The sequence below is a fragment of the Tupaia chinensis genome, unplaced genomic scaffold (assembly GCF_000334495.1).
Source record: "Tupaia chinensis unplaced genomic scaffold, TupChi_1.0 Scaffold000647_1, whole genome shotgun sequence".
NCBI lineage: Eukaryota > Metazoa > Chordata > Mammalia > Scandentia > Tupaiidae > Tupaia > Tupaia belangeri.
Window position 1 is genome coordinate 2,258,718 of NW_006160168.1, and position 25,893 is coordinate 2,284,610.

The following is a 25,893-nucleotide window of genomic DNA, read 5'->3' on the forward strand; positions in this document are numbered from 1 at the left end:
GAGAGGAGAATGGAGGAGAAGGGATTGTGGTGTGACCATCCCCCCTGGGGGGTGATTTCTTGCTTTCTGTCTCTATGTCTCTCTCTCTGTCTGTCTGGCGAGCGCACACGCCCTATAGCGAAAACCTCTCCAAAAAAAAAAGTAAACAAATCTTAAGTTTTATACAGAAATATTAATAACATTTTTTTCTTATTGTGTAAAAAATTCTCTTCCTCATTGTTAACCCCACTGAAAGGACTTAGAGCCAAATGGAAAAAAACAGTTAGGTAAATTTCTTTCAAGTTCCCATTGCATCATGAAGCTGAGACAGGGCCTCAGGCAGACCACTCGGATGGGCCCAAACCTGTGATTCACAGGACACGAGGCAGCTGCCTTGGGACATAACAGCAGCAGGGCTGGTCTCTGCTAAGACTCCATATTTTTCATGACCAAACAGTGCTCTTCAGCTGAACACATCAAACAGCAGAAGGTGTTGGCCTGCATAGGTAGGGTAGAAAGACATACAGTTGCATGATGGCTGGGTGGAAGTGGAACCGTCAAAGTGCCCAAAGGAGAAAGAGCAGTCCTTGATGGAAGGTCATGAAGGATGCTGTGGTGGAGGCATCACAGAGGACATAAGGCCAAGCGCTGGCCTTGGGGTGGTGGGAAGGTAAGTGGGATTGACGAGAAAGATCAGAAGGTATCTTTGGCCAGATGTAGAGACCCTCAAAGGAGGACTAGCTCTGAGGTAAGGATGGATGCTGAGGTGAGGAACACTTCCCACACCTCCTGCCGCTCCTATGCCGTGAGCTGGGAGTGTACAGAAAGGTGAGATGTAAGGGCGGGAGCAGGGGACTGCGGGGGTGGGGGCTGATTAACAGCACAGTTAAAGTTCACAGGATACTGCAGTTAGGAAAGGACCAATAGCAGGAGCACTGGGGTGGATGGGTAGAAGCACACGCGGGAAGCTGGAGTTTGGAATCAGGGATAGCAGTGGCCCAAGAACTTCAGGTATCAGACATACCAGTGACTTAGAGGCTGCAAATGGTACAAGTTGTTTCATGCAAGAACAAGAACTGAAAGGCTTTCAACTCCATTTGCCCCATGCTTTTCAAAGGTGATGAGGGCCATCCAATCATTACAGAGGGGAATAGGGACCTCATAGGCACTGACGGCCTTGGGGAATTCGCAGAAGTACCAAAGCAAGGGCTATATCAGGGAACAGCACTGGGTTCCTCTGATAGAGTTAAGGGTCATGGAAAAGCCCCGGATAGGAAATCTATAGTGAGCCTGAGCAGCTCAGTTGTGCTCAAGGGGCATAAGAAGGGGAAGAGTCTGGATTTCAGCAGCCTACCTCCTGCCTCTGCAGAGTTGGGGACATCGTCAAGCCAAGGCTGATGTGAGTCTTGTTGCAGAGCTCTGCAAACACTAGAGCTCGATTTCATGGCTGAATATTCAAGCATACTTTCTTATGCCATTTAATTTCTCACACAGCCTGTTCTGAAACTGATGGTAATGTGATGTTGCTTTCATTTCATTTCAGAGTAATGGAAATCCAGTTCTGTTCTGTGGCAGAAATGCTTCAGCCATACCAGTGTTTTATTCTTCTACTAGGACTGCTATTGTCATTTTCAAATCCGTTGTCAACAGAAACTCTACAATGGGTTTTACCTATCAGATTGCAGGTAAGCCCTGGAACATTATCTGCTATTCAGAAAAGCCACTAGGTTCGTTAGCATAAACCACACCCATAGAAGAGTGTAACTATTATATTAGGTTGTCAGGAAAGTCAGGACATATTTTTCTGTGCAAAAATGCACCATGACTTCCCAGATGACCCGATAGAATCGAGTCCATTTAGCAAGTGTCCAAAGTTGGTTTCTGAAGAGGTAAAGTGAATATAATACTAAATAAAATGCTTATATTATTACCATATTCTTTACAGTCCATTCAGTTAATTTAAAAATATACCAGTTATTTCATTAATTATCTACCTGACATATTTAGGAAAATCACTATATATATACATACACACACATACACACATATGCATATTTTAACAAAATTTTTATCAAAATATGAGTTAACTTCAGAAGTCCATGCAAATAAAATGGATTTAAAGTTCAAGTTTATTTTGGTATAAAAAATTTTGAAATTGCATGCATAGTTTTTTCATAATACATTTTCCATGAACTTTTTGATGATCCTTCAGGTAACTCCTATGCCATACAATTTACCCACTTAATTTATGATTCAACGGTGTTTTGATATAGTCACAAAATTGAGAATTACTGTGTCTTAGGAAACAATTTCCTAAAAACCAAGAAACCTTGATACGGTCGATTACCATAATACAAGTTTAATTCCAGACAACACTTTATTTAATATTTAGAATGAACTCAATTAACATCAAAGCTGTCTTTGATTAAAACAAACAAATAAAAATGTGTTTGATCTTTTTCCTTAACTAGAAAGTGGTAAAGAACAATAATTTGCCAGTTCTGTCAGAACAAATAATTCACCAAGGGATTTAAAGGGAAATTATCTTGCAAATTCTGTCTTGGAGATAGAGCCTTATGTCTAAAAAGGAGACTGAGTGTCAGCCTCCTCCACATCGGAGTGACCAGAGAAGGACAGAGGATGAGAGGATATTTTTTTTTTTTGAGAGGTTTTTTGCTATAGGGCGCATGCACTCGCCAGACAGAGAGAGAGAGAGACATAGAGACAGAAAGCGAGAAATCACCCCCCAGGGGGGATGGTCACGCCGCATTCCCTTCTCCTCCATTCTCCTCTTGGGATCTTGGGCATGCACGCACCCATGTGAGTTTTAAGCCACCGGGTCCGGGATGCGAACCACGGTCGACTATGTGGGATTCCAGCGACATAGCCATTACACTAACTTCTGGTTCCCAGGATGCAAGGATATTTGCCCTCAAAGGAGAACTCCGTTTCCTGTTCCACGCAGTGTTGAGTGCTGACACGCCTGCAGCCCTCTGCCTGCTCTGCCATTCACTTACCCTCCCGCTCCCGCTCATACTCACACTCACACTTACCAGCTGTAAACAAGAAACTGCATAAGTGTTTTCTAGAGTTTGTTCAAATGTAATAATCTCCGGAGTTGTTCCTATCAAACTAAAAGAACACTAAATATTTTGATGCATACATTAATGATGAATATTTATTCCTTTTTCTCTAAGACTGCAACAGAGAATACAACAAGTCCTTTGGCACTCTGAAGAGTCCCGGATGGCCAGACAACTACAGCAACAACATGGACTGCACCATCGTTCTCACGGCCCCACAGAACCACACCATCTCCCTCTTTTTTCATTCATTCGGCATCGAGGACTCCAGTGACTGCAGACACGATTTCCTAGAGGTAACAAGCACTCGGTAGCATTGCAATGAGTTATTTAAAAGATGACGGGTCCCTTAAGAGTTTTCACCTTTTCCTTTAGTTCCACTGATCATATTTGACTCTTGTCTTAGTTTGTTTTGTGATGCTGTCACAGAATATACCTAGACCAAGTCAGTTATGAAGAGCAGAGGTTTATTTCTCAGGTCTGGAGGCTGGGAAGTCCAAGATCCAGGGGCCACATCTGGTGCGTGCCTTCTGGTTGTACCTTAAGGCAGAGGGCCTCACCTGGTAAGAGAGCTCGCAGGAGAGAGGGGAGGGACCAAACTCATCCTTTACAAGACTGCCACTCCCTCAGTCACAGCAATAACCAACCACCTCTTAAAGGTCCCACCTCTCATCACTGCTGCACTGGCGATTGAGTTTCTTTCTTTTTTCTTTTTTTTTTTTTTTGGAGAGGTTTTTGCTATAGGGCACATGCACTCGCAAGAAAAACAGAGAGAGACAGAGAGACAGAAAGTGAAAAATCACTTTCCAGTGGGGGATGGCCATGCCACAATCCCTTCTCCTCCATTCTCCTCTCGGATCTTGGGCACGCACGCACGCACACATGCCTGGCGTGAGTTTAAACCCCTGGGTCCAAGACTCGAACCTCAGTCAATTCCATGGGAGTCCAGTGACATAGCTATTACGCCAACTGCTGGTCCCAGGTATTGAGATTCTGACACATGAACTCTGGGGACAGAATAAGGGGCCATAGCATTCCTATTCATTTCATTCATTCATTCATTCATTCATTTCTTTTCCATAAATATTTACCGAGTATCTTCAGTCCACGTATTGGGAATATTATAGGAAACAAGAGACATTCCATACTCTCTGAGGCTCATGGTCCAATGGGAATGACAGGTCGGGGACAGTCAAATCCAGTAGCCTGTGGGCAGGACTGGCAGAGATGAGCAGCAAGGCCCACCTGACCCGGTCTGCTTCTTTGAGGAGCTCGTACATGGTCTCAGACCTGAGGAAACACTGGGACCTCTGAGTGCAAGGGGCTGATCTAGGAGTTGGATGATGGCATGGACTTCAGAGTGTGTTTTGCGTGGTCATAAAAATGAAGTACAATGACAGTAGTGGATTGTCAGAAAAGTTTCCATGTGTTTTTGCATAGAAAAACATAAAAAAATACATCATGACTTTTCTGACAGCCCAACAGTTAGTTTACCCAATTTCCCTGCTAACGACAGCATATTGGGGGCATCTTTAATGTTCTCTAAGGACAAGTGACCCTTAAACAAGCGTCCTGAGGTTGCTACAGGTGGGCCCTGTTTCTTCCTGCCCAGTCACCCTTAGAGAGCTCCAGCAGCAACCTGGCTGTCTTCCTGTCCTCCAGCTGCACACTCTCAACTCCCTCTCCCAAAACACACCAAGAGAGGCACCCCACCTTGTACCCGGAGCGAGCAGAGCCCTATGCCCCGAGAGCTCACACCTCTGACATGCTCTAGCGCTGCCAGGAGTGCCCCCTCTGTCCTTCGCACTGCCAGCACCTATGCTGGTGTGAGCAGAAATGCACATTGTCTCTAGGATGGGGGCTTCTGAGCCAGCCCTCAGCTGATGGTGTGTGGCGCTCAGCATCGCCCTCATGCCGTGACAACCCCAGCACTCACACGATATGTGCTTTGCAAACTGTGTTGAAAAAGATACTCATTCCCAGGAAATCAGCTGAGGTGGAACACAGACTTTCATCTGTAAAGGAGGCTTACTCTGAATTTAAACCTTACCCAAAGGCTCACCAAGTCAGCTGTTTTATGTCCACGGGTCTCCAGTCAGGTTTTCAAATGTGTGTCTGCCACTGTAGACTTGATAAGTTTTATTTTAGTTTTTTCTCACTGCCTCTTAAATCAGGTGTATATTTGAAGTAAGCACCCAAAACGATCTGTCCTTTATAGAATAAACACGTTTAAGTGTTTATGCGACAGGCTTCTTTTCTGCTGGCTTCTCAGCTACTGGTTTCTTGGTCACTGCAGGCTTTTTTTCCCACCAAAGGTGCCTTCTGCCTTTATCATGACTTTTCTGACAGCCCAACAGTTAGTTTACCCAATTTCCCTGCTAACGACAGCATATTGGGGGCATCTTTAATGTTCTCTAAGGACAAGTGACCCTTAAACAAGCGTCCTGAGGTTGCTACAGGTGGGCCCTGTTTCTTCCTGCCCAGTCACCCTTAGAGAGCTCCAGCAGCAACCTGGCTGTCTTCCTGTCCTCCAGCTGCACACTCTCAACTCCCTCTCCCAAAACACACCAAGAGAGGCACCCCACCTTGTACCCGGAGCGAGCAGAGCCCTATGCCCCGAGAGCTCACACCTCTGACATGCTCTAGCGCTGCCAGGAGTGCCCCCTCTGTCCTTCGCACTGCCAGCACCTATGCTGGTGTGAGCAGAAATGCACATTGTCTCTAGGATGGGGGCTTCTGAGCCAGCCCTCAGCTGATGGTGTGTGGCGCTCAGCATCGCCCTCATGCCGTGACAACCCCAGCACTCACACGATATGTGCTTTGCAAACTGTGTTGAAAAAGATACTCATTCCCAGGAAATCAGCTGAGGTGGAACACAGACTTTCATCTGTAAAGGAGGCTTACTCTGAATTTAAACCTTACCCAAAGGCTCACCAAGTCAGCTGTTTTATGTCCACGGGTCTCCAGTCAGGTTTTCAAATGTGTGTCTGCCACTGTAGACTTGATAAGTTTTATTTTAGTTTTTTCTCACTGCCTCTTAAATCAGGTGTATATTTGAAGTAAGCACCCAAAACGATCTGTCCTTTATAGAATAAACACGTTTAAGTGTTTATGCGACAGGCTTCTTTTCTGCTGGCTTCTCAGCTACTGGTTTCTTGGTCACTGCAGGCTTTTTTTCCCACCAAAGGTGCCTTCTGCCTTTTTTTTCCTTTTTTAAGGTTTTTTCCATAGGGTGAATGCACTCATTGCAGAGAGACAGAGAGGAGAAAATGAGAAATAGCCCCCAGGGGGATGGCCATGCTGTAACCCCTTCTCCTCCATTCCCCTGTATTTTGAGCACACACACATGTACCTGGAGTGATTTTCAAGTCACTGGGCCCAGGGCTCAGACTATGATCAACCATGTGGGCATCCAGTGCCTGAGCCACTTAACCACCTGCAGGCCCCTCCTTCTGCTGTTGAACCTCAAAGCCTGCCTTCCCTTATTGCCCCTCATCTGACTTGGCCCCTGGGGCTGCTGCTGCCCGTGCCTCCTAGGCTGTGACTGGGGCCTGGCACAGCATGGCGTCCTAGCACCTGGTCTCTGCACACGAGTTGAGCTTCAGCAAGGCTCCGGGTGCCGGCTGTCACCATCCTGGGACACTCTCCCCATGGGATTAGTCCAAGTCCTTTGTTAATGTCTTCAGCACAGAATGTAGCAATCCCTAGAGGAGATGCCATGAAGGTACTCGCCACAACGGCAATCTGTGGGAGGGGACGTGCACAGAGACCACGTGCCCTACCCTCATGGACGTTCTGATGTTTATACGAAATGCAGTCAGAATCCGGGAGGAGGTGCGGTGTGAAGGAATGGGTGTTCTGTTAGGGCAGTCTCACTGCACCTGGCTCCTAATTCCCCCACGGTGAGGGTGACCATGACGACTACACCTCACATTTGCCACTTGGCTGCTGGAGGCTGGGACGTAAAGGCTCGCTTTTCAGCCATGGAGAGCGCAGACTGCTCCTCCCAGGGGTCCTTCTTTCTTCCAGAGGATGGGTCTGGCACGTCCTGTGCAGTGGGCACAGGAAGGAAATGACCACGTAGACCTGTGAAATGGAGCTGTGTCTGGTTTTTGGTGGGAAGACTGTGGGCACCGTTCTTGGCAGCGACACCAAGAAGCCACTGCATTCCATTCATGTTAACTACACGGGAAAGGGCATTTCTTACCGAGGACTTCCACTGTGTTGTTACCAAATGTTACCGAGCTCTAGAACCACTTGAAATTGGCATGCCTACAGCGCCTTGGCCTTCCTTGTAGCATCCAGACATGCTTACCCCTCTTAGGTGTCCTGTTCCTCCCACGAGGAGGAAAGGGAATATGCAGGCTATTGGCAAGTGCAGCAGGAACTCATCTCCTCCTTCAGAGCAGCAGCATGTGAAGAGGATCAGGGGACAGAGTAAAGGGTGGGGAGTGGGTCTGGCCCTCCGACATCTGTAACGGCCCTCCCACCGGTGCTAGGTAACTGGCTGCCCTGCTCGTGGCCACTCCATTTAAACATTAAGCAGAGTAGCCAAAAAGCACCAGAAAAACATCCGTCTCTACTATAATTCATAGGCCTAAAAGGAATCTGCAGATCCAAGGCCAGCAAGACTGTACTTCTGGGCAAGCTCCATGATTTAAGACAGTCGACCATTAACCAAATTTTAAACCGCGAAGTTATAAAGGGAATGCAGGGACTTCCGGTGTTTTAATACCTAGGTGCGTAAAACCAGCATTTAGACATGTCCTGCTGGTCCCAACTACACTGCCTGTGTTTCCCTAAGAGGCCCCGAGAGTCTTCTTGGAGAAAGGTGGGTGTGAATGCCGGTAGGCCCCAGGCCGAGGACAGGGTGTGGTGGAGATCACAGGGTGGTGAATTCCCCACACCGATGCGTTTCCTGTTTTTATATGTCTGCTCCATACTGCCGGGAGTTGAAAAGAAAAAGCAATGCAGCCTCAGAATGTGTTTTAAAATACATTTAACAACAATTAGAAATGGTGTAGATGTATTGAGTTGTCTTCTTTTCCCAAACAGAAATCCCTTTTGTCCTGAACTTTATTTTATTTTGTACATAGTATTTTCTGCATAGCCCCTTCCATAGGAAAACACGCAGTACCGTTAATAAAGTATAATAGTTGACTGGAGACAGAGCAGGCGATGTTGTCTGCCTTCACCACCTTTTTAAAAGTCACTTTAGGGGCCAGCAGGCTCATAGTGGCTATGGCGCTGGACTCCCACCTGGCCAACTGCAATTTGAGTCCTGGACCTGGCAGCTTGAAAATCACACTGGGCACATGGCTGTGCATGCCCAAATTCCAAGGAGGAGAATGGAGGAGGAGGGATTGTGGCATGGCTATACCTCTCGGAGGGTATAGCCTCCTCTTTGTGTCTCTTTGTTTCTCTCTAGGGAGTTCATGTGCCCCAGAGTAAAAACCTTAATTTAAAAAAAATGCATCATTTTAACTACATTCTTACAACTATCCCCCCCAAAGGAAAAGCTATAGGGTTATAGCACATTCTTACAACTATCCCCCCAAAGGAAAAGCTATAGGGTTATAGCACTGATTATGTATAAAAACACGCCCTGCTTTTTAATCTGCAAAAGATCAACAGATATTTCAGAATCCGATGCAAATGGCACTGGATCTGTAACACACCTGAGCATTCACTTCTCCCCTTCATCAGTGAAGGTGACTTCTGCGTGTCTTTTCAGAAACTCTGTAATTATTTAGCACATAAAAAGATAACTTTTTCCCCCCAAAAAAGTTGCCATCCAAACTGTCTCACCTCTTAATGTGAAGCCACGATAAACTGGAGAAGGAAGTTTAATCATGACGGACTCTTTTCCGAAGGTAAGAGACGGAAGGAACGGCAGCTCGCCATTACTGGGCACGTACTGCGGCACTCTGCTGCCCAACCCCGTCTTCTCTCAAAGTCATGAACTGTACCTGCGATTTAAGAGTGACCATGCCATTTCCAGTCACGGATACGAAATCCTCTGGACCTCATCGCCCTCTGGTAAGACTTTGCGCTTCGTCAGATAAAGCAGTGAGGGTGAGAAAAGCACAGGGCGCTGACGGGACAGACCAGCAGGGGGAGTGGTGGCGCAGGAGCGGGCGTCTGGACCCGCACGGAAAGGGCCAGGGCCATCGGGGACCTCTCTGAGCACACCCGGCATGCACGTGTGGCATTGCTCTGGGCCAGGTCAGGCTGGGGGTGGATCATGGCATGAGGACTGTGTTGGGGTACCTGTCTCTGTCTTTGAAAGAAAGAGAAAAGGAAAAGGAAGGAAGGAACCTTATCTTTTTTGCTTTCTCTGCAACTGGTTATTTTCTGTTCAAGACAGAGATTTCAACATACAAGTATGGATTCTTTTTTAATTTTACATTTATTCATTATGTCTCATATAAATGAATATATATTTATATATAAAGAATAAAAATATAAAGACTTTAAAATTCATTTACAAATTTGTTTTTTTTTTCCAAACTTTTTACTTTTGATTCAATTATCAGGGTAGTTTTTTGAGAATTTAAAGAAAAAGTTTACCAGAAGGTCAAATGACTAACTCCTGACATGCTAATATGTCTCTATGAGTAGCAGTGCTTTTATAGTCCCGTTGTTTCTTTTCTTTTTTAACAGAGATTTTTGCTGTAGGGCACATGCGCTTGCCGGAGAGACAGAGAGAGACAGAAAGTGGGCAATGGAGATGCCTCGATCCCTCCTCCTCCATTCTCTCTTGGGATCTTCGCCTCGATCCCTCCTCCTCCATTCTCCTCTTGGGATCTTGGGCATGCATACCCATGTACCTGGTGTGAGTTTCAAGTCTCTGGGTCTGGGACTTGAACCACAGTTGACCATGTGGGAGTGCAATGACATAAACATTATACCATCTGCTGGTCCCAGTCCCTGTCATTTCTTGGTCGTCCCAGAGGTTAATGTCTTTTTCATAGTAGTAACTGTCATTTTGCATTTTTAGTGGCTGCTTATTAAATAGCTATAACAAATTCAAGTCCTGTCAATACATTCAACTCAAGAGAAAATAAATACCTTGATGAAATGTGCTAAAATATCTAAAATCTTTCAAATTAAGAATGATACAAAGGACTCATTTTAAATGTATTAAGGAATAAGAAAAGGGTTTTATCAGGACAGTCATGAATCATGAAATCTTATCACCTAAAGAAAGCTTAAAGCTCATCTTCAATGCCCAGATTTTACAGATGAGGAAATAAAGCAAGATGAATGTATTGCTCAAAATGCACAGACTATAGAGAGGTGGGGCTCGGCCTCTGGTGGTCAGACCCCAAGCCCAGGTACTTTTCAGTTATGCCAGGTGGTTTCTTCCTGTCCAGTAAGATCCTGAGTTGCCACAGGTATGTAGTGTAGGTAGTGCTCGCTTTTGTATACAAATAATCAGATCAAGTAAATTAAAACCAATACCCAGTGAGCTTTGACTTTTAAGTACGTCATTTTTGGAGCCGTGAGTTATTAGCATGGTAGCTCACTTCCAGTAATTACGGTCAAAACCTACGTTCTCTTTCAGTTCAGCCCAGAATTTAACTGTTCATGTTACTTCAGCACCATTATCATCAGCTCAGTGCAAAGAGAGAACCCCGGCATCAAAAGAATACAGATAGGGGCCACAAGGTGGCCTGGTAGTTATAGCACTGGACTCCCACACAGCCTACTGAGGTTCAAGTCCCAGACTTGGCAGCTTGAAAAATCATGCCCAGCACATGAGTGTGTGTGCCCACAATCCCAGAAGGAGGATGGGGAAGGGACTGTGGTTTGACTGTTCCTCCCAGGGGAGGGGGGGATTTCTCACTTTCCCTTTCACTGTCTCTCCCTCTCTCTCTCTGGCACATGTACACACTTATGGCAAAAACCTAAAAGAAGAAGAAAAAAGAAAAGAACAGAGATAACAACTTTATTCTCTCCTACTGTTTTATCAAGTTGTTTGTTTTCCCATTCTGTTCTCAACCTGCAGTTTTCAAAGAACAGTCCTAGAGAACATCATCCCTTGAAAAGGAATACATGGTGACATCAAATATTACATGAAAAAATAGAATTAAAGTACAAATTTATTTGGTGCAAAAAAATCTTAAAATCTATACATAGTTTGTTTTTTCTTTTTTAAGTAGGCATTTTCCATAATATGCATTTTCCATTGAAGACCCCTTAGAAGCTTGTGGATGAGGGAGATGGTGGATGGGGGAGGGGGGAAAGGGGGGATGTAGCCCAAAGAAGGAGGAACAGGAAGGGTTTCTGCCTCACTATTCTTGCAGAGTCTCAGCACTTTGAGAAAACGAAACAGTCTTACTTGTGCACTGGAGCAGGCTGGATGGTTTACACCACCCGAATTAAGTTTCCTGCTATTTTCTCCTTGCAGGCTGTGGTGGAACTCTTTATGGGGACAGAGGCTCGCTGGCCAGCCCTGGCTATCCAGGCACCTACCCAAACAACACGCACTGCGAATGGGCCCTCATCGCGCCTGTGGGAAGGCTGCTCACCATCAGCTTTTACTTCATCAGCATCGACGACCCAGGCGACTGTGTCCAGAACTATCTCATCCTCTACGACGGACCCCACGCTAGCTCTCCGTCCTCCGGACCTTATTGTGGGACAGTGAGTAGAAGAAATATTTTAGACTCTCTCTTGTTATTTTGAAACAGTGCAAGTAACTTAATATCAACAGCTACGTGCAAAGAACAGAGCACAACAAACCTTTAACAAATTCCTTAGTTGTCCGTCTTCCGTTTCTATTCTGGGAGCATGAGTGCCCTCTGGTGGGCATTGTATTACATTACAGTTTACAGTTACCAAACTGAATTGTATCAGGAACCTCACAGAGATCCTGTTACAGACGGAGAGACAGACTTCCAGTTACTGCGCGACACACTGACTCCGAATTTACCAGGGAGGAGCCCTAGCATGTTTGAAAAATATTCCCTAAGTGATTTCAATGCACACCCAGGTTGAATACCCCCATGTTTATTTCTGCACAAATGAGACCATAGAAAGTTTGGACACTTGGGACCAGCAGTTAGCGTAATGGCGATGTTGCTGGACTCCCATGTAGTCGACCGCGGTTCATGTCCTGGACCCGGTGGCTTAAAACTCACTCTGGGCGCGTGTGCGTGCGTACCCAAGATCACCGAAAGGAGAATGGAGGAGAAGGGATTGCGGCGTGGCCATCCCCTCTGGGGGGGTCTTGCTTTCTGTCTCTCTGTCTCCCTCTGTCTGTCTGGTAAGCACACGTGCCCTATAGCAAAAACCTCTCCAAAAAAAAGAAAGTTTGGACACTTGGCTGCATTTCACATCTACTTGCTGAAAATGGTAGAAATTCTTTGATGAAATAGTAGCTAATAGTTTGTTTCTGTAAATCTCTGACGTACTAGATCTTCCCTAAACACAAACCTAGGACCTGACATGGCTGCAACATTGCAGGCCTTGTGCTTACTACCCTCTCCTTTGGCTATATTTTATACGTGTTACCTGTAAACATAGAACACAGCAAACGTGAAGCGCAGTCGGTTTACATACGGAGGGAGAGTGGAAGAACCCTCCATATTACTAGCACAGATACAACTTACACCACGATTTGAAGATGTTTTATGTTTTAATAAAATAAATGTCAAGCCGGCCCCAGAGCCTAGTGGTCAAGGGAGCTGGGGCCCACGAGACTGTCCCACTTCGAGTCCTGGTCTCGACCTAAAAGGCTCACCAACCACATGTGTGTCCCCAAACCCTGACAGGACGGAGAAGCCAAGAAGAGATTGAAGTGTGACTGTGCCCCACTTGGGGGGGGTGCTTTTTCTCTTTCTCTCTCTCTCTTCCCTTTCTGCTCTCTCTTTGGTGTGCATGTTTCCTCTGAAAATTAAAAACAAGAAAAAGAAAATAAATGTCACTGTTCACGGGGCAGTTCTGTATCACTCTCAGCTAAATAATGGGAACCTACGGGAGATGAAAGAACAGCAGGTAAAATAAGGCGACTTCAAACTACTGTTACCTCACCATTTTAGTTGGTCAACGTAGAATACATTGCATTTTCAGCATAGTAAAGTGGAAGTTAAAAGTGGGTGTACACAGGAATGAACAATACTGCGTGTGCATTTGTATAGCTCTTAGGAAAACTCTCCTGCTCATGCCTTAATAGCTCTGTCTGGGGGTAAGACTTCCGGTGATCGGTGGGCAGGGTCAGGCAGCGACGCCTAGTAATGGAGCTCCAGGAGCGCAGGGCTTCCCGTCTGTGCTGCTCGTTGTTTTATATCGTTCCTGCTAAAAGAGCACCTGCAACACAGCAAAACCGTGAATATTCATCACATGAATGAATGGGAAATGAGGGAAAGCTAAGACCATCTAGCACCTCCGCTACACACACACACACACACACACACACACACATGTACACACTGTTCCACGGAATGATATGGATCTAGGGATGCTGTGGATAAAAACAGTGTATGTTATTCATCTGATCATGTTAGTTGTAAATGTGTTTCTTTCAGGAAAATTAATTTCAGCAAGCACTTGAGGAAGACATTTAAGGCTTTAAGTAACAGTTTTATTGCAACTGAAGGGAATTGCAAAAGTTGGTGCTAGGATTTTGAATTCCATGCCTACTTTGTTCTTAATACATTTCCTATGAACTTTTTGAGGGCCCCTCATGCGATTCACGTACTATACAATTTATAATATATACTTCAAGTGAACGTGTCATGACTTTTAGTAGAGTCACAGAATGGAGTAGCTGTGATCATTGCACTCGATTTTAGGGTACACTCACTAGCTCCCTAAGAAACCTGGTACCTGTTAGCAGGCGTCCCTTTTTCTCTCACTGTCCCCCTTCAGCAGTATTCTGTGGTAAGTATCTACCTTCATTCTTGGCAAGGTTACTTCTAGAAATATTTGCAGGTGCATTGTACATTCTGCAAAGCTTCTTCGTGTAGTATTTTTACACTAAACGAGTTTCAAACTTATGAAAGTATATCTTTTTTTCCCCAATTTTAGGACACCAGCATCGCTCCCTTCATGGCATCCTCAAATCAGGTCCTGGTAAGATTTCATGCTGACTACGCGGCGCTTCCCTCTGCATTCCGGCTAACCTGGGACAGCTCCATAGGCGGGGCTGGGGATTCCCTCAGCACTTAGGCCCACTGCAGGGACCAGGCCCTCATGCTGGACAGGAGTTTGCTGTCCTTATACGTGACCCCTGCCCGTGCCACGTAGGACAACTCGGACTTCCGGGGTTTTCTCCACCGTGCACGTGAAACCAGCCTCTCTCTGCACACCCCTTCCAAATGCAGTGTTTGGCTTCCTTAGACTCGGTCCTGCACACTGTCCTCACTTCTTCCTCGTGAGCTGATAGTTAAAAAAACCTGTTAAAGAGTTGCAAATGGTTATGGCATATGTGATGTAAAATTTAAAAAGGTTGTCATAAAAAGAAGTATGAATTTTTACTGTGACTATCAAATCAAGTGTAATAAACATTATTGAGTGGTACACTGTTTGTTGCATTCATTATGAACTCTGTGAAATTCAGTTGTCCAATATGGCAGATATATTTTTCTTTCTTTAAATTGGGTTGTTACATTGGGGCCAAGTGTGCCAGTATACATTGTGAGCCCTGCAGAGAGCTAAGCTGCCCGCACTGACCTTGAGCCCTCTTAGTGAAGCACGTGACCGCTCTGTGCCCATTTTTAAACTGATACTTTCACCTGTTTCTTAGGGTTGCTGTGATTTAAATGAGCTTCTGCAAGTAGAGCTCTCAGACCAGTTTCTGAGACGTAGTAAGGAAATCGATGTCCGCGTCTGCTCCGTTGGGCGACCTGCGACTCACCTCCCGCCACACAAGCCTGCCTGCTTCCCCATCCGCACTCCAGCAAGGCCACCCCACACCGCACCTACCCTGGCCCTTTGCCACACTCCTAAGCCGTTCTGAGCTTCTGGAATGACCTCGTTGACTATGGACATGTTGGCTGTGACCTCTCGGTGGTCAGCTTTCCTCCCCTGACCTTGCACTTCTGTTTTCCCTGGCCGTGTGGAGCCTTTTCTTCATTTGCTCTGACTTTATGCTGCTCTGGGTTTACCTCTTTGAGCATTCTTCACCCTCTGCTATCAACTACTTGTATCTCATGTTTCTCGAATATTCCTTTTTTCCTAGTGCTGGCCTTTCCACTTACACTTCTGTAGACTGAGTATGTGTTGCTTTTCCCCTTAATTAGCTTATCCACTGTTTACAGTTCAGCTCAAAGGGATAACCTGCCTGTGCTGTCCCAAGTTTATCAGTAGAAATTTCTCCCTGTTCTGGTGTTTTCATAGCAACTTTTAAAATAAAAAAAAATACTTTTTACATTTTTTATTGTATTAAGTTGTTGGGAAAGTCATGATATATTTTGCATAGTAAAACGTAGAAAAATACATCATAACTTTCTCGACAACCTAGTATTTATGTTTGGGTGTGGGTGTATATTTATATAGGCATATGTTTAATAATGTAATAGTATTATATATATTTAGTCATATAATAATCTCCTCCTATTAACTAGTGTGTTTTCTGGGGACACAGCTCTTGAATGATCCCACAACTGTTAAAATTAGGGTCCTTCTCAGCTGATAACCTGTCAGGGGTCAGGCTCTGTCACTCCCACCTTTGCTCAGCACAGACAGGCCGTAAGGAGGACGGGAAGCCTCTCCAACAGCACAGCGGTGGTCAGAAGTGAGAAGATGACCTGCGGTTGGAGGGATGGGACTGCATTGTGCATTCCAGGGCTCCACGGTCGTCTCAGCCGTAGACAGACACCAAGAAGGAAGCTTTTAGCTTCCTTTTAATAAGAGAATCTAATGTTTTACTTTGTCTTACTCTTCTATTTATTTTATTTTTATATTTGCCAGCAGACATACGTATTTGCTAGAGAGAGAGACAGAGAGAGGATGAGAAAGAAGGCACCATGGATGTGGTCACACAGCCATCCCAGGGTTTCTCTATTCTGTTGAGATTTGGGGCAGGCATGGACATGGCCCTGGTGTGTTTTCCAACCCCCTGGGGCCAGGCTTTGAACCACATGGTGGACCATCTGGAATTTGGCTCCTTTAACTACTAGGCCACGGGGCCAGCCCACTTTACTTTACTGTTACTATTCAAATACTAGAGAATTTTTTTCTTTTTTAATTTTTATTTTTTAGGTTTTTGCTATAAGGTGTGTGCATTCACCAGAGAAGCAGAGAGAGACTGAGCAGAAAAGTGAGAACTCACCCCCGGAGGGATGACTGCCACAATTTCTTCTCCTCCATGCTCCTGGGGTCTGGGACACACACGCACATGCTCCCAGCATGATTTTCAAGCCACCAACTGCAGTTGGCCATGTGGGAGTCCAGCACCGTAACCACTATGCCACCTGTGGGGCCTCAGAAATTATTTCTACATGGAGTGTAGAGCCACACAGATAAAATAGACTCACCTTAAAAATCCTGCTTCCAGGACCAGCAGATGGTGTAATGGCTATGTTGCTGGACTCCCATGCAGTAGACATTAGTTTGGGTCCTGGACCTGGTAGCTTAAAATTCATACCAGGGGAGACCAGCAGATGGCTTAATGGGTACATCACTGGACTCCCTATAGACAACCATGGTTCACGTCTTGGACCTGGAAGCTTAAAACTCAATGCACATGTGCATGAGTGCCCAAGATCCTGAGAGGAGAATGGAAGAGAAAGGACTGTGGCATGGCCATCCCTCCCGGGGGGTGATTTCTCACTTTCTGTCTCTCTGGTGAGTGCACATGCCCTATAGTAAAAATCTCTCTCTTAAAAAAGAAATCCTGCTTCCTTTAATTATGTATTATGGGTGATATATCAACGTTATGGCTGACACTTTATTGGAAAGAATGGTCAATGCCATTATAACATCATCAAATCCAGAGGGTCTGGAGAAACAAACAATGAACCAATAATAGCAAGATGAAGCTAGGTAGGGATGAATGGAAGAGCTTGTTCTTTTACCTGAAGATGAATGGCAACAGTACAGAATATGAAGCAAGTTTAAGAATAACATGAAGTGACATAGGAATTTACTTTGAAAGCATGATTAACAATATGTAGCTGTCAGAAAACATGTTTGTTTTAGAGAGATGTTTTTTACTATAGGACGCGCTATAGCACACTATAGGTGCGCTTGCCAAAGAGACAGAGACTGACAGAGAGACAGACAGGAAGCAATCACCCTCCAGGGGGATGGCCATGCTGCAATCCCTTCTCCTCCATTCTCTCTGGATTATGGTCATGCATGCACATGTGTCCATGTGAGTTTTAAGCCATTGGGTCAGGTTCTCGAACTGTGGTTGACTCCATGGGAGTCCAGCAATTTAACCATTATGCCATTTGCTGTTCCCCACAAAACAGTTTTTTAAATCATAGATTCCATCAGTAGAATGATGTAATCAACACGAGTCCTTTTCACTCATAGTGAGATGATGTGCTTTCCTAAGACGCAGTTAGTGTTTCCAGGAGATATGCATGCAGAGTGTGTCGAAGGAAATCAGAGTCAATACTGTTCGGGAATTTTAAAATGTAACACTTTACTACAAAAAGAACGAGACAAAACAAAGCTCTACAAATTTTCCAGGCTAGGTATCTATGATATAGTCAGTGACTTTTACAGGTTGAGAGGTGGTCAGGGTTGAAGGTGACATTCCCTTGTACAATGGGAGATGAGAGGATTAAATACATTTTGCAGTAATTCATCTGGAAGGAAAAGAGAGCCCTGGCATGAATGTTATTAGTGAGACTCGCTTCATGCCCGCTGGTTCTGATTTACAGTTCATTCATTCATTCCCATGTTCTACGTGTGACTTGGACTAAACACATGCAGGTGAGTGGAGAAAAAGACAGTCCCACCCCATCGGCAATGTCTCCCTACTGCCCAAAACACACTGCCTAGCTCCATCTGGCTTGGCTTTCTGAGGCAGTCTTGAGACAAAATCTTTTATTTTCGTATCTAGTGAAACTTAGAATGAGCTGATTTCTCAGATCTAGTGCACGAGAGACTCTTTTCCTGTTCCTGAATTGTGTCACCATGAAGCTCCATCGCTGACAATCAGATCCGGGGCAGGCCCACCATCAACCAAGTACTGGGTCATCGGGAAAGCCATGACTTACTTTTCTATGCAAAAATGCGTCATGCCTTTTCCGATGACTCAAGAGTTCACATTAGCAGAAGCAACTGTTTGTTAAAATATTGAGATGTGGGCCAGCAGATGGCATAGTGGTTCTATCGCTGGACACCCACATGGCTGACTGCATTTCAAGTCCCAGACCCGGTGATTTGAAACTCATGCCAGGCATGTGTGTATATGTGTGTGTGCGTGCCCAAGATCACAGAAGGAGAAGGGAAGAGAAGGGATTATGACATGACCATCTCCCCTGGAAGGTGATTTCTCACTTTCCTTGTCTATCACTCCCACCCCTCCACCCCCGCTGTGTGAGTGCACACATCCTAAGGCAAAAAACCTCTAAGAAAAAAAGAAAAAAAGGTTGAGTTGTATCAAAATTCTGCTTTCAGGACCAACGTGAAATCCAAAAAGCCATATGGTAATGGGTTTGAAGGTGGGGTGGGGTAGGAGGAAGTCACTTTGAAAGTTACTGGAAAGTGGTATTCTGCATGGATCTGAAACAGCGCAAAAAACCACAACTGTAAAGAAAAGGAAATGTCTACTGTCTCCACATGACCACACACTGAGCTGAGAAGTCGCAAGGTCACATTCTGAACCCACACACACAGGTGAGCATGGGCACTTTAGACTAATCTATTTGAAAAGGAGCAAGACTGGATAAGAGCCAACCCCCAACACTACCTCCTCCTCCAGGCTTCTCATGAGCCAGCAGCTGAAAGGTTAATGCTTGGCATAAAGGGGGTTTTGGGGCTCTCTCCCTGCATTGCCTGGTGGCCTTTCTGATTCTGCCCCCACCCCTCCCAGGAAATACACATCCCTGCCCGCTCCTCATTTGGAACCAGGGTTGGAGAAAGCCAGGCCCCACCCCTAACTGATGTCTCTTTACTCTCCTTTCCTGGTCCTCCAACAACTGGACCTTACTAAGAAGATGGCGCTCCTGCCGTTTAGTCTTCAGGTTCAACTGCAGCCACTGCTGGCTGGAGTTCCCCTCATCTGGCCTCTGGGGACCCAGCTGGGATGAATTAGTAGGAAGCCACTACAGGCCTTCTGGAGGCCCTATGGAACCTGCTGGCACGTGAACCGTCATTCTTGTGAAGAACACCCGCAGGACAAGCGAGGCACACAGCAGTTTGCAGATAGGGAATACCCAGGATGGGGGTTCTACATGTCATCATTTCCCATTAAATTTCAACTCTATTTAATGAGAGGAGTTTGCTAAAAATCTACCATATACCAACCAGGGGGAGCATTAATGTGATTAATTCTATCAAGAGAATGAAAACAAATATCTAGATAGCATTTTCTCTATGCCGGGCATCCTTCTATATCAATCACTGAAACAGAGGAGTGCCAAGAACCATTGCATCCATTCTATAGATGAGAAAAACGAGGAATGGAAAAGTGAAATAAAACGTGAGTGATAGGGTAGTGATTCTAACCTTGGCAACCACAATTGATGAAAGGGCCTCCATTCACACATGAACTAAGTAAGTATGACCAGCTATTTTCTAAAATAAGAGGAGAGACGGCAGACATCTGCAAAATACAAAAAGAAGGCTACCGTCTGCAAGCCTCAGAAGAAGTAAAATCCGCTGGCATTTTGTGGGTCTTCCACCCTCCAGAACTGTGAGAAAAACACCTTTCTGTTGTTTAAGCCACCCAGTCCACAGCATTTTGTTATGCTATCCCTAGAGACTAGCAGAGGTATAAATGTCTTCAGTCTATGTAGTCAGGATCCACTTCCAGAAACTGATAGAGCAAGACAGTTTTTAATTTTTCAAAAGGCATTTCTGCTTTTTTAAAAAAGTTAATGATTCAAGAAATAGTTGTATCAATGGAATACCTGATAAACATGAGCTTGGGTCTTCAGTGGATGCTAAAATTAGTGGGTAAATTATATGAGAAATGGGATATTTACATAATCCTATAGTATCCTTCTAACACATTATCTTTTTTTCAGAGATGTTAACTATAGGATGCGTGTGCTCTTTGGAGAGATAAGAGACAGAAACCAGAAAGTGAGAAACCATCTCCCCTTCCAGGGGGATGGCCATGCCACAATCTATTCTCTTCCATTCTCCTTTCGGGATTTTTGAGCATGCACACATGTGCCCAGTGCTCAACACATTACTTTCAACTTTGAAGGGAAAAATAGTAAATTCGGGGTGGAGAATCCTGGCAGACTCCACTTTAACAAAGACATCAAGGCTAATCTGATCAGTATCAGGAAAAACCTGCGCCTTGATATAATACACTGAGAAAAACATATCACTTCAGTGGTATTTCTCCCAAAATGCATAACCTGAGTCTAAGCAGCACAAAACATCAGATAAACCCATTTTGAAGGACTTCCTACAAAATAACTGGCCTAGAGACCCTTGGATAATGTCAAGCTACAAAAATAAAAGGTTCAGGAGCTGTGCCACGTTATAGAAGACTAATGTAACATGTTCCTTTCACTTGGAGTATTTTTTTAAACTACAAATTTCTATTTGCAAATTTAAGGGTGCAGTCCTTTTCTGACCCCACTATTAAGAACGACATTCAATTTTATACTGTACTTCTTTAAAGCTTTGATCCTTGCTACAATCTGCCACATTTTAATGCGTATGTGTGTCACTATACCATTTACCTATCATCTAGGTGGGAGAAAAGTGGTATTGATCTTTACTTTAGAGTCTGTAATTGTCTCTAAGGACAGGTTGTTGGCTGAGAGGACAGGATATTACTCTGTGGCTGGGCCTGGGTTAGGAATCAGGGAGGCCCAGACCAGCAGTTTCCCCAGAATCCAGAGTTGGTTGCCTTTTGAAGAGGAAGTGGAAGATTCTTGAAGGCTCTCTTTTCGTATTTCGCAGTCCTGAAGGTCAAACTATGACTTCTAAAATGGTTCGAGTTTACTTGTAGCTTCTAACCCTGAGAGTAGTTCCAGCTGCTCAAGACCCTTTTCCACCAAAAGGTCTGGTGCAAAAGCCAGCCTTAGACACCTACAAGATTTCCATCAACACACCTGCCCGCGCTCTTGTATTAAGGAGCGCATAATACAGCGGAGGATGCACGTCCCGACAAGGACCACTAAAGGCAGAACCGTAGAGAAGAAATCAGGATAGGAATTCCTGGCAAGCGGAATCGCAGCTACCGAAGCAGGACACTGGAGACAATTTACTTTTAGCTTCCCTAGAACCCACGTTCAGTCACTGCACTCCCAAACTGCATAGTTCTCTAAACTTTTTCGCTTCCGCCCACAGCAATCTGTGCTTCGACCAGCCAACTGAGCATGCACCAACTAGTGCGCACGCGCTAGTTCGGACCCAATTAGAATCTCCAACCTGCTGGCTTCTAGAAGGATGGCCTAACTTCAGCATGGGGAGGAGTCTCAGAACCGAACAACGGGCCTGATTGGCTGGCCTGGGGGTTCGCATTTTTTCATGGGCGGAGCCTCGCCCTGGAGCCACGTCTAGTAAACTGTTCGCCTAATTAGGGAAGGGTCGGGCGTGGGCGGGGCGTGGAGCTGGGAGTGTCTCCGCCTGCGCCTGCGCCGAGCGCCGGGACAGGGCGTGTTCCTCAATCCGGTGCCTGTTTGCAGCTGACTGTGTGCTTCTCGCGCCTCCGGAGTGCGTCCTGCCCAAGCGTGTCGTTCCACACCCGTGCCGCGAGGTACTCCGTCCGCGGTGAGTGTGTGGGGCATTGCATTTGGGTTTGTTTTCCTCTGCGCCGGCGGAACCGCGCTGGACCCTTCCCTCTGCGCTGCCCCGCCCGGCCCCATCCTCCTCCCTGCTCTGATCCTGCACTCTGGTGGCCGCTCTCCACGCTGGACAGTGGCAGCTGGGGGGCTCTTTCCATTCTGTCCCGGCTCCTCCCTGCCCTCGCCCACGTGCTTTATTGTTGTTTGGTACAGACCATGTCCAAGTCCCTGAAAAAGTTGGTGGAGGAGAGCCGGGAGAAGAACCAGCCGGAAGTGGACATGAGTGACCGGGGCATCTCCAACATGCTGGATGTCAACGGCTTGTGTAAGTTCTCGGGCAGGGCCTGTCTCGCGAGTCAGGTGGAGGGGTTTCTAAGTTTGCCAAGTAATTTCTGGTTCTGGCAGGAGCCGTGACAATGGTTTAGGTCCCACTCCCCCCCAGCCCCTGCGCTTGTAAATATCGCTTGTCAGGAGAATAGCTCAGAAAGTTTGCAAGGAGCATTGATCCTGTCCCAACTGGAAAACAGACACTAGAGTGCGGGGTCAGAACCTCACAACCGCGGTGCTGTGCCTGTCATTCGTCCGTGCTGATTTATGGCACTTGGGTGGGTTTGCCTCACAGTTTACTTAGTAAGGTCGAATATCCTTTATTCAAAATGGTTGGGACCAGCGGAGTTTCAGATTTTTTTTGAATATTTGCATATGCATAATGGATGTCGTGGGGATGGGACTCTAGTCCAAACTGGAAATTCATTTGGGTTCTATATACACCTAGTACATGTAGCCTGGAAATAATGCAATGTATTTGTATTGCTGTGGTTTGACTGCAGCCTGGCATGTGAGGTCAGGTGTGGAATTTTCCTGTAGTGGTGTCACATTCGTGCTCAAAAAGTTTTGCATTTTGGAACATTTTAGATTTTTGGATTGGGGGTGCTTAAGCTGTCAGCGCTGTACTTTGTAGTCAGAAATAATTTTTGAACCACTCTTCTCATAAAATTTATCCATGAGCAACTGACACACAAAGTTACATGATTAATAAGCTGTGCCTGGAGTATTTTAAACACTTCTTGACTCATTACCCTTTATGGGGTCTTTATTCTCATCATTTGCCTTAGGCTGTGTTACTTCCTCCTTGTGTTTTTGTGGGATCCTTCTAATTTTTCGCCTCGCCTCCAGTTTTCCTGCTCAGTTTAATCTTGTATTGCTTTTAGTGTTGTTTTTCCACCACACCATTTCATTGTCTACTCTCTCCCTTAAGAGCAGGGATTTTCAAACCAAAGGCCTATGATGCAGGTTGGGTGCTACTATGTGTCTGTTTGTAATTAACATATGTACCTGATGCTGCTGCACCTGCTGCTCAGAACCAAATGGTGGTCACCATGTGGGGATATCGACCCAGTGCCACCCAGTCTTTTTTTAAAGAAGCCAAGAATTCAGATTTGTATATAAAATTTTGTGATTTTTCAACATTGGCAACGGATGCTAATATTTGAATAATAACATTTTATAAATGAATTAAACATTTCTTTAGGCTGAAACTGACTTCAATTTGGACTTTTTTTTTTTTTTTTTTGAGAGGTGAATTCAATTTGGACTTTTTTTTTGAGAAAGAATTTTGCGATAGAGCACGTGTGCTCACTGTAGAGACAGTGAGAAATGACCCCCAGGGGCGATAGCCATGGTGCAATCCCTTCTCCTCCATTCTCCTCTTGGGATTTTTGGCCATGCACACACATGTGCCTGATGTGAGTTAAGCTGCTGGGTCTAGGACTCAAGCCCCAGTCAACTACATGGGGGTCCAGTAACATAACCACTTTGCCATCTGCTGGACCCTCTTTTCTAAACACTTCTCTTGGCTATCATGACTCTCCGTATGTTTTATGGCAGCTGGCGTGGCAGATGAGGTCTTTCTGAATCTGACCACAACCTTGTCCTCCCGTGCACTGGGCATCAGGCCATGTGAACACCTTGCCCTTCCTGGCTCTCGGCGTTCCTGCGAGGACTGTTTCCTCTCCTGCGCTCCTTTACCTGTCAAGAGTCAGCTCAGATGTCGTTTCTTTTGTGAAAGCCATATGGACATAAGCCATGCCAAGGTGACATGGTCACCCCCTCATCTGTGGAGGTGGGCATGCCTTGCTGTGTGACTCCTGTTACTACTGGTTTGTTTATTTATTTATTTAATTTACAAGTCCTCTACGGAGACTGGGAGGACCACAGCTGTGCAGTATTCGTGTTTGCATTCTTTATGTAGTGCCTGGAACATAGTAGGTGCTCAAAAATGTTATGAATGAAGGCAAACATGATGGATTACGCCTGCGAGTTTATGAGGACCACATCCAGATGTGACAGTGGAGAAGAAGGGGAGGTGGCCCGGAGGCCCCGAAAGATGGCAGGTAGTTGGTCAGGCAGGCAGAGAGCAGAGTCGGGTGTGCAGTGAAGCCCTGGTTTGTGCCTGCGGCAGAGGCCGAGGTTGGTCTTGTCCAAAGGTCTTGGCTGAAGGGAAGGAGAGGAAAAGTTGTAGATGATTGCATTCGGACCAGACGGTAGCTAGCTGACACACATGGAAAGGTCCCCAGTTTGCATCCCAGGACTTCTCTGTACACACCGGGCATGTGCAGATGTGCCCAAGGTCTTGGCTTGCTGAGGCCAGGGGTGGATCATGGCAGGAGACCCCTGTCGGAGGTGACTCTCTCTTTCTCCCCCCTCTTCCCTCTACCACCTCTGTCTGTCTCTCTCATAGAAGAGAGGAACTTAAGGAAGAAGTAAAGCTACCTGTCTTTAAACTTAGGTCTTTGTCCTAGTTAGCCCCTTAGCGCCTGTACATGGTGTCAAGGCCTGGGTTCGTGGTGTCACAGCAGGTGTGTCTGGCACTGCACTGGCAGTGAGGCTCCGCGTGTGCCCCGTGCTGCCCCTGCCTGGCTCTGCCACAATGTGCTTGTTCCTGGGGGTACCGCTGCTGTTGTGGGAACCACGGGTGAGCGGGAAACAGGAGCCCCACGCGGCCATGCTCTTGACCCCAGGGCTTCCTGCTCCCCTGTCTCTCATGGGGACAAGAGAGGTTGCTTTCAGCTGAGCAGCTTTCTAGTCCCCCACTTTTGAAGAGGAGACGATGGCATATTTATAAATGGAGAGAGTGGCTTCGCTATTTCAGTTCGGCTCCATTATCTCCCTGACGCTTTGGCTTTTGTTGAAAGAAGAAAAGATAGCCACTTGCTTCCTGAAAAAGCAAATGTTTCCGGCATAACATTGGGCGGTAAAAAGCAAGGTCATTCTTTCTTTCTTCTTCTTTTTTTTTTTTTTTTCCGCATTTTTTTTATTATTGCTAGAGGCTGTGCGGGCTCACGTGGGGGAAAGAAGTACCCCCTGATGGGACAATCGGACATGGTCACACCATAGTCTGTCTCCATGTCTCTGTCCCATCAGGATTTAGGGCACACACCTACAAATGCCTGGTATGTTTTTCTTCTCTTCTCTTCTCTTCTCTTCTCTTCTCCTTTTTCTTTCTTTCTTTCTTTCTTTCTTTCTCTCTCTCTCTCTCTCTCTCTCTCTCTCTCTCTCTCTCTCTCTTTTTTTTTTACCAGAAGGCCACGCTGCAGTCCTGTCTCTCTTCTGCTCTTGGAACTTTGGGCACGCACAGGAGCCTAGTATGATTTTTTAAGCCGCCAGGTCTGATACTGAAACTGCAGTCGGTCATGTGGGAGTCCAGGGCCTTCACCACCACGTCATTAATTGGCCCCTCTGGTAAGTTTTTCTTTTTAGAGGGATTTTTGCTATAGGGCATGTGTTCTTGCTGGAGAGACAGCGAGACAATGAGAAATCACTCGGGGGGGGGGGGGGGAGTGGCCACACCGCATTCCCTTCTCCTCCATTCTCTCAGGATCTTGGGCACGCATGTACACACACCTGGTGTGAGGTTTAAGCCACTAGGTCTGAGATTTGAACCACTGTTGACTACA

The 25,893-nt window shown here is 45.8% G+C and overlaps 2 protein-coding genes across 4 annotated transcripts in view; both read left to right on the forward strand.

The window, feature by feature from the left end:
* The window catches only part of CUBN (cubilin), a 327,155-nt gene extending 312,567 nt beyond the window's left edge, over positions 1–14,588 (forward strand). Inside the window, 5 exon segments of the mRNA XM_006159747.2 lie at positions 1,523–1,664; positions 3,177–3,358; positions 8,936–9,101; positions 11,476–11,711; positions 14,097–14,588. Of these exon segments, the coding sequence (XP_006159809.2) occupies positions 1,523–1,664; positions 3,177–3,358; positions 8,936–9,101; positions 11,476–11,711; positions 14,097–14,237 (867 nt within the window). The 3' untranslated portion in view covers positions 14,238–14,588.
* Positions 14,589–21,765: 7,177 nt separating this feature from the next.
* The window catches only part of RSU1 (Ras suppressor protein 1), a 244,137-nt gene continuing 240,009 nt past the window's right edge, over positions 21,766–25,893 (forward strand). For all 3 annotated transcript variants that reach the window (XM_006159748.3, XM_027776246.1, XM_027776247.1), the window contains exons 1-2: positions 21,766–21,923; positions 22,151–22,262. In XM_006159748.3, the coding sequence (XP_006159810.1) occupies positions 22,154–22,262 (109 nt within the window). In that variant the 5' untranslated portion in view covers positions 21,766–21,923; positions 22,151–22,153. The remainder of the gene's footprint in view (positions 21,924–22,150; positions 22,263–25,893) is intronic.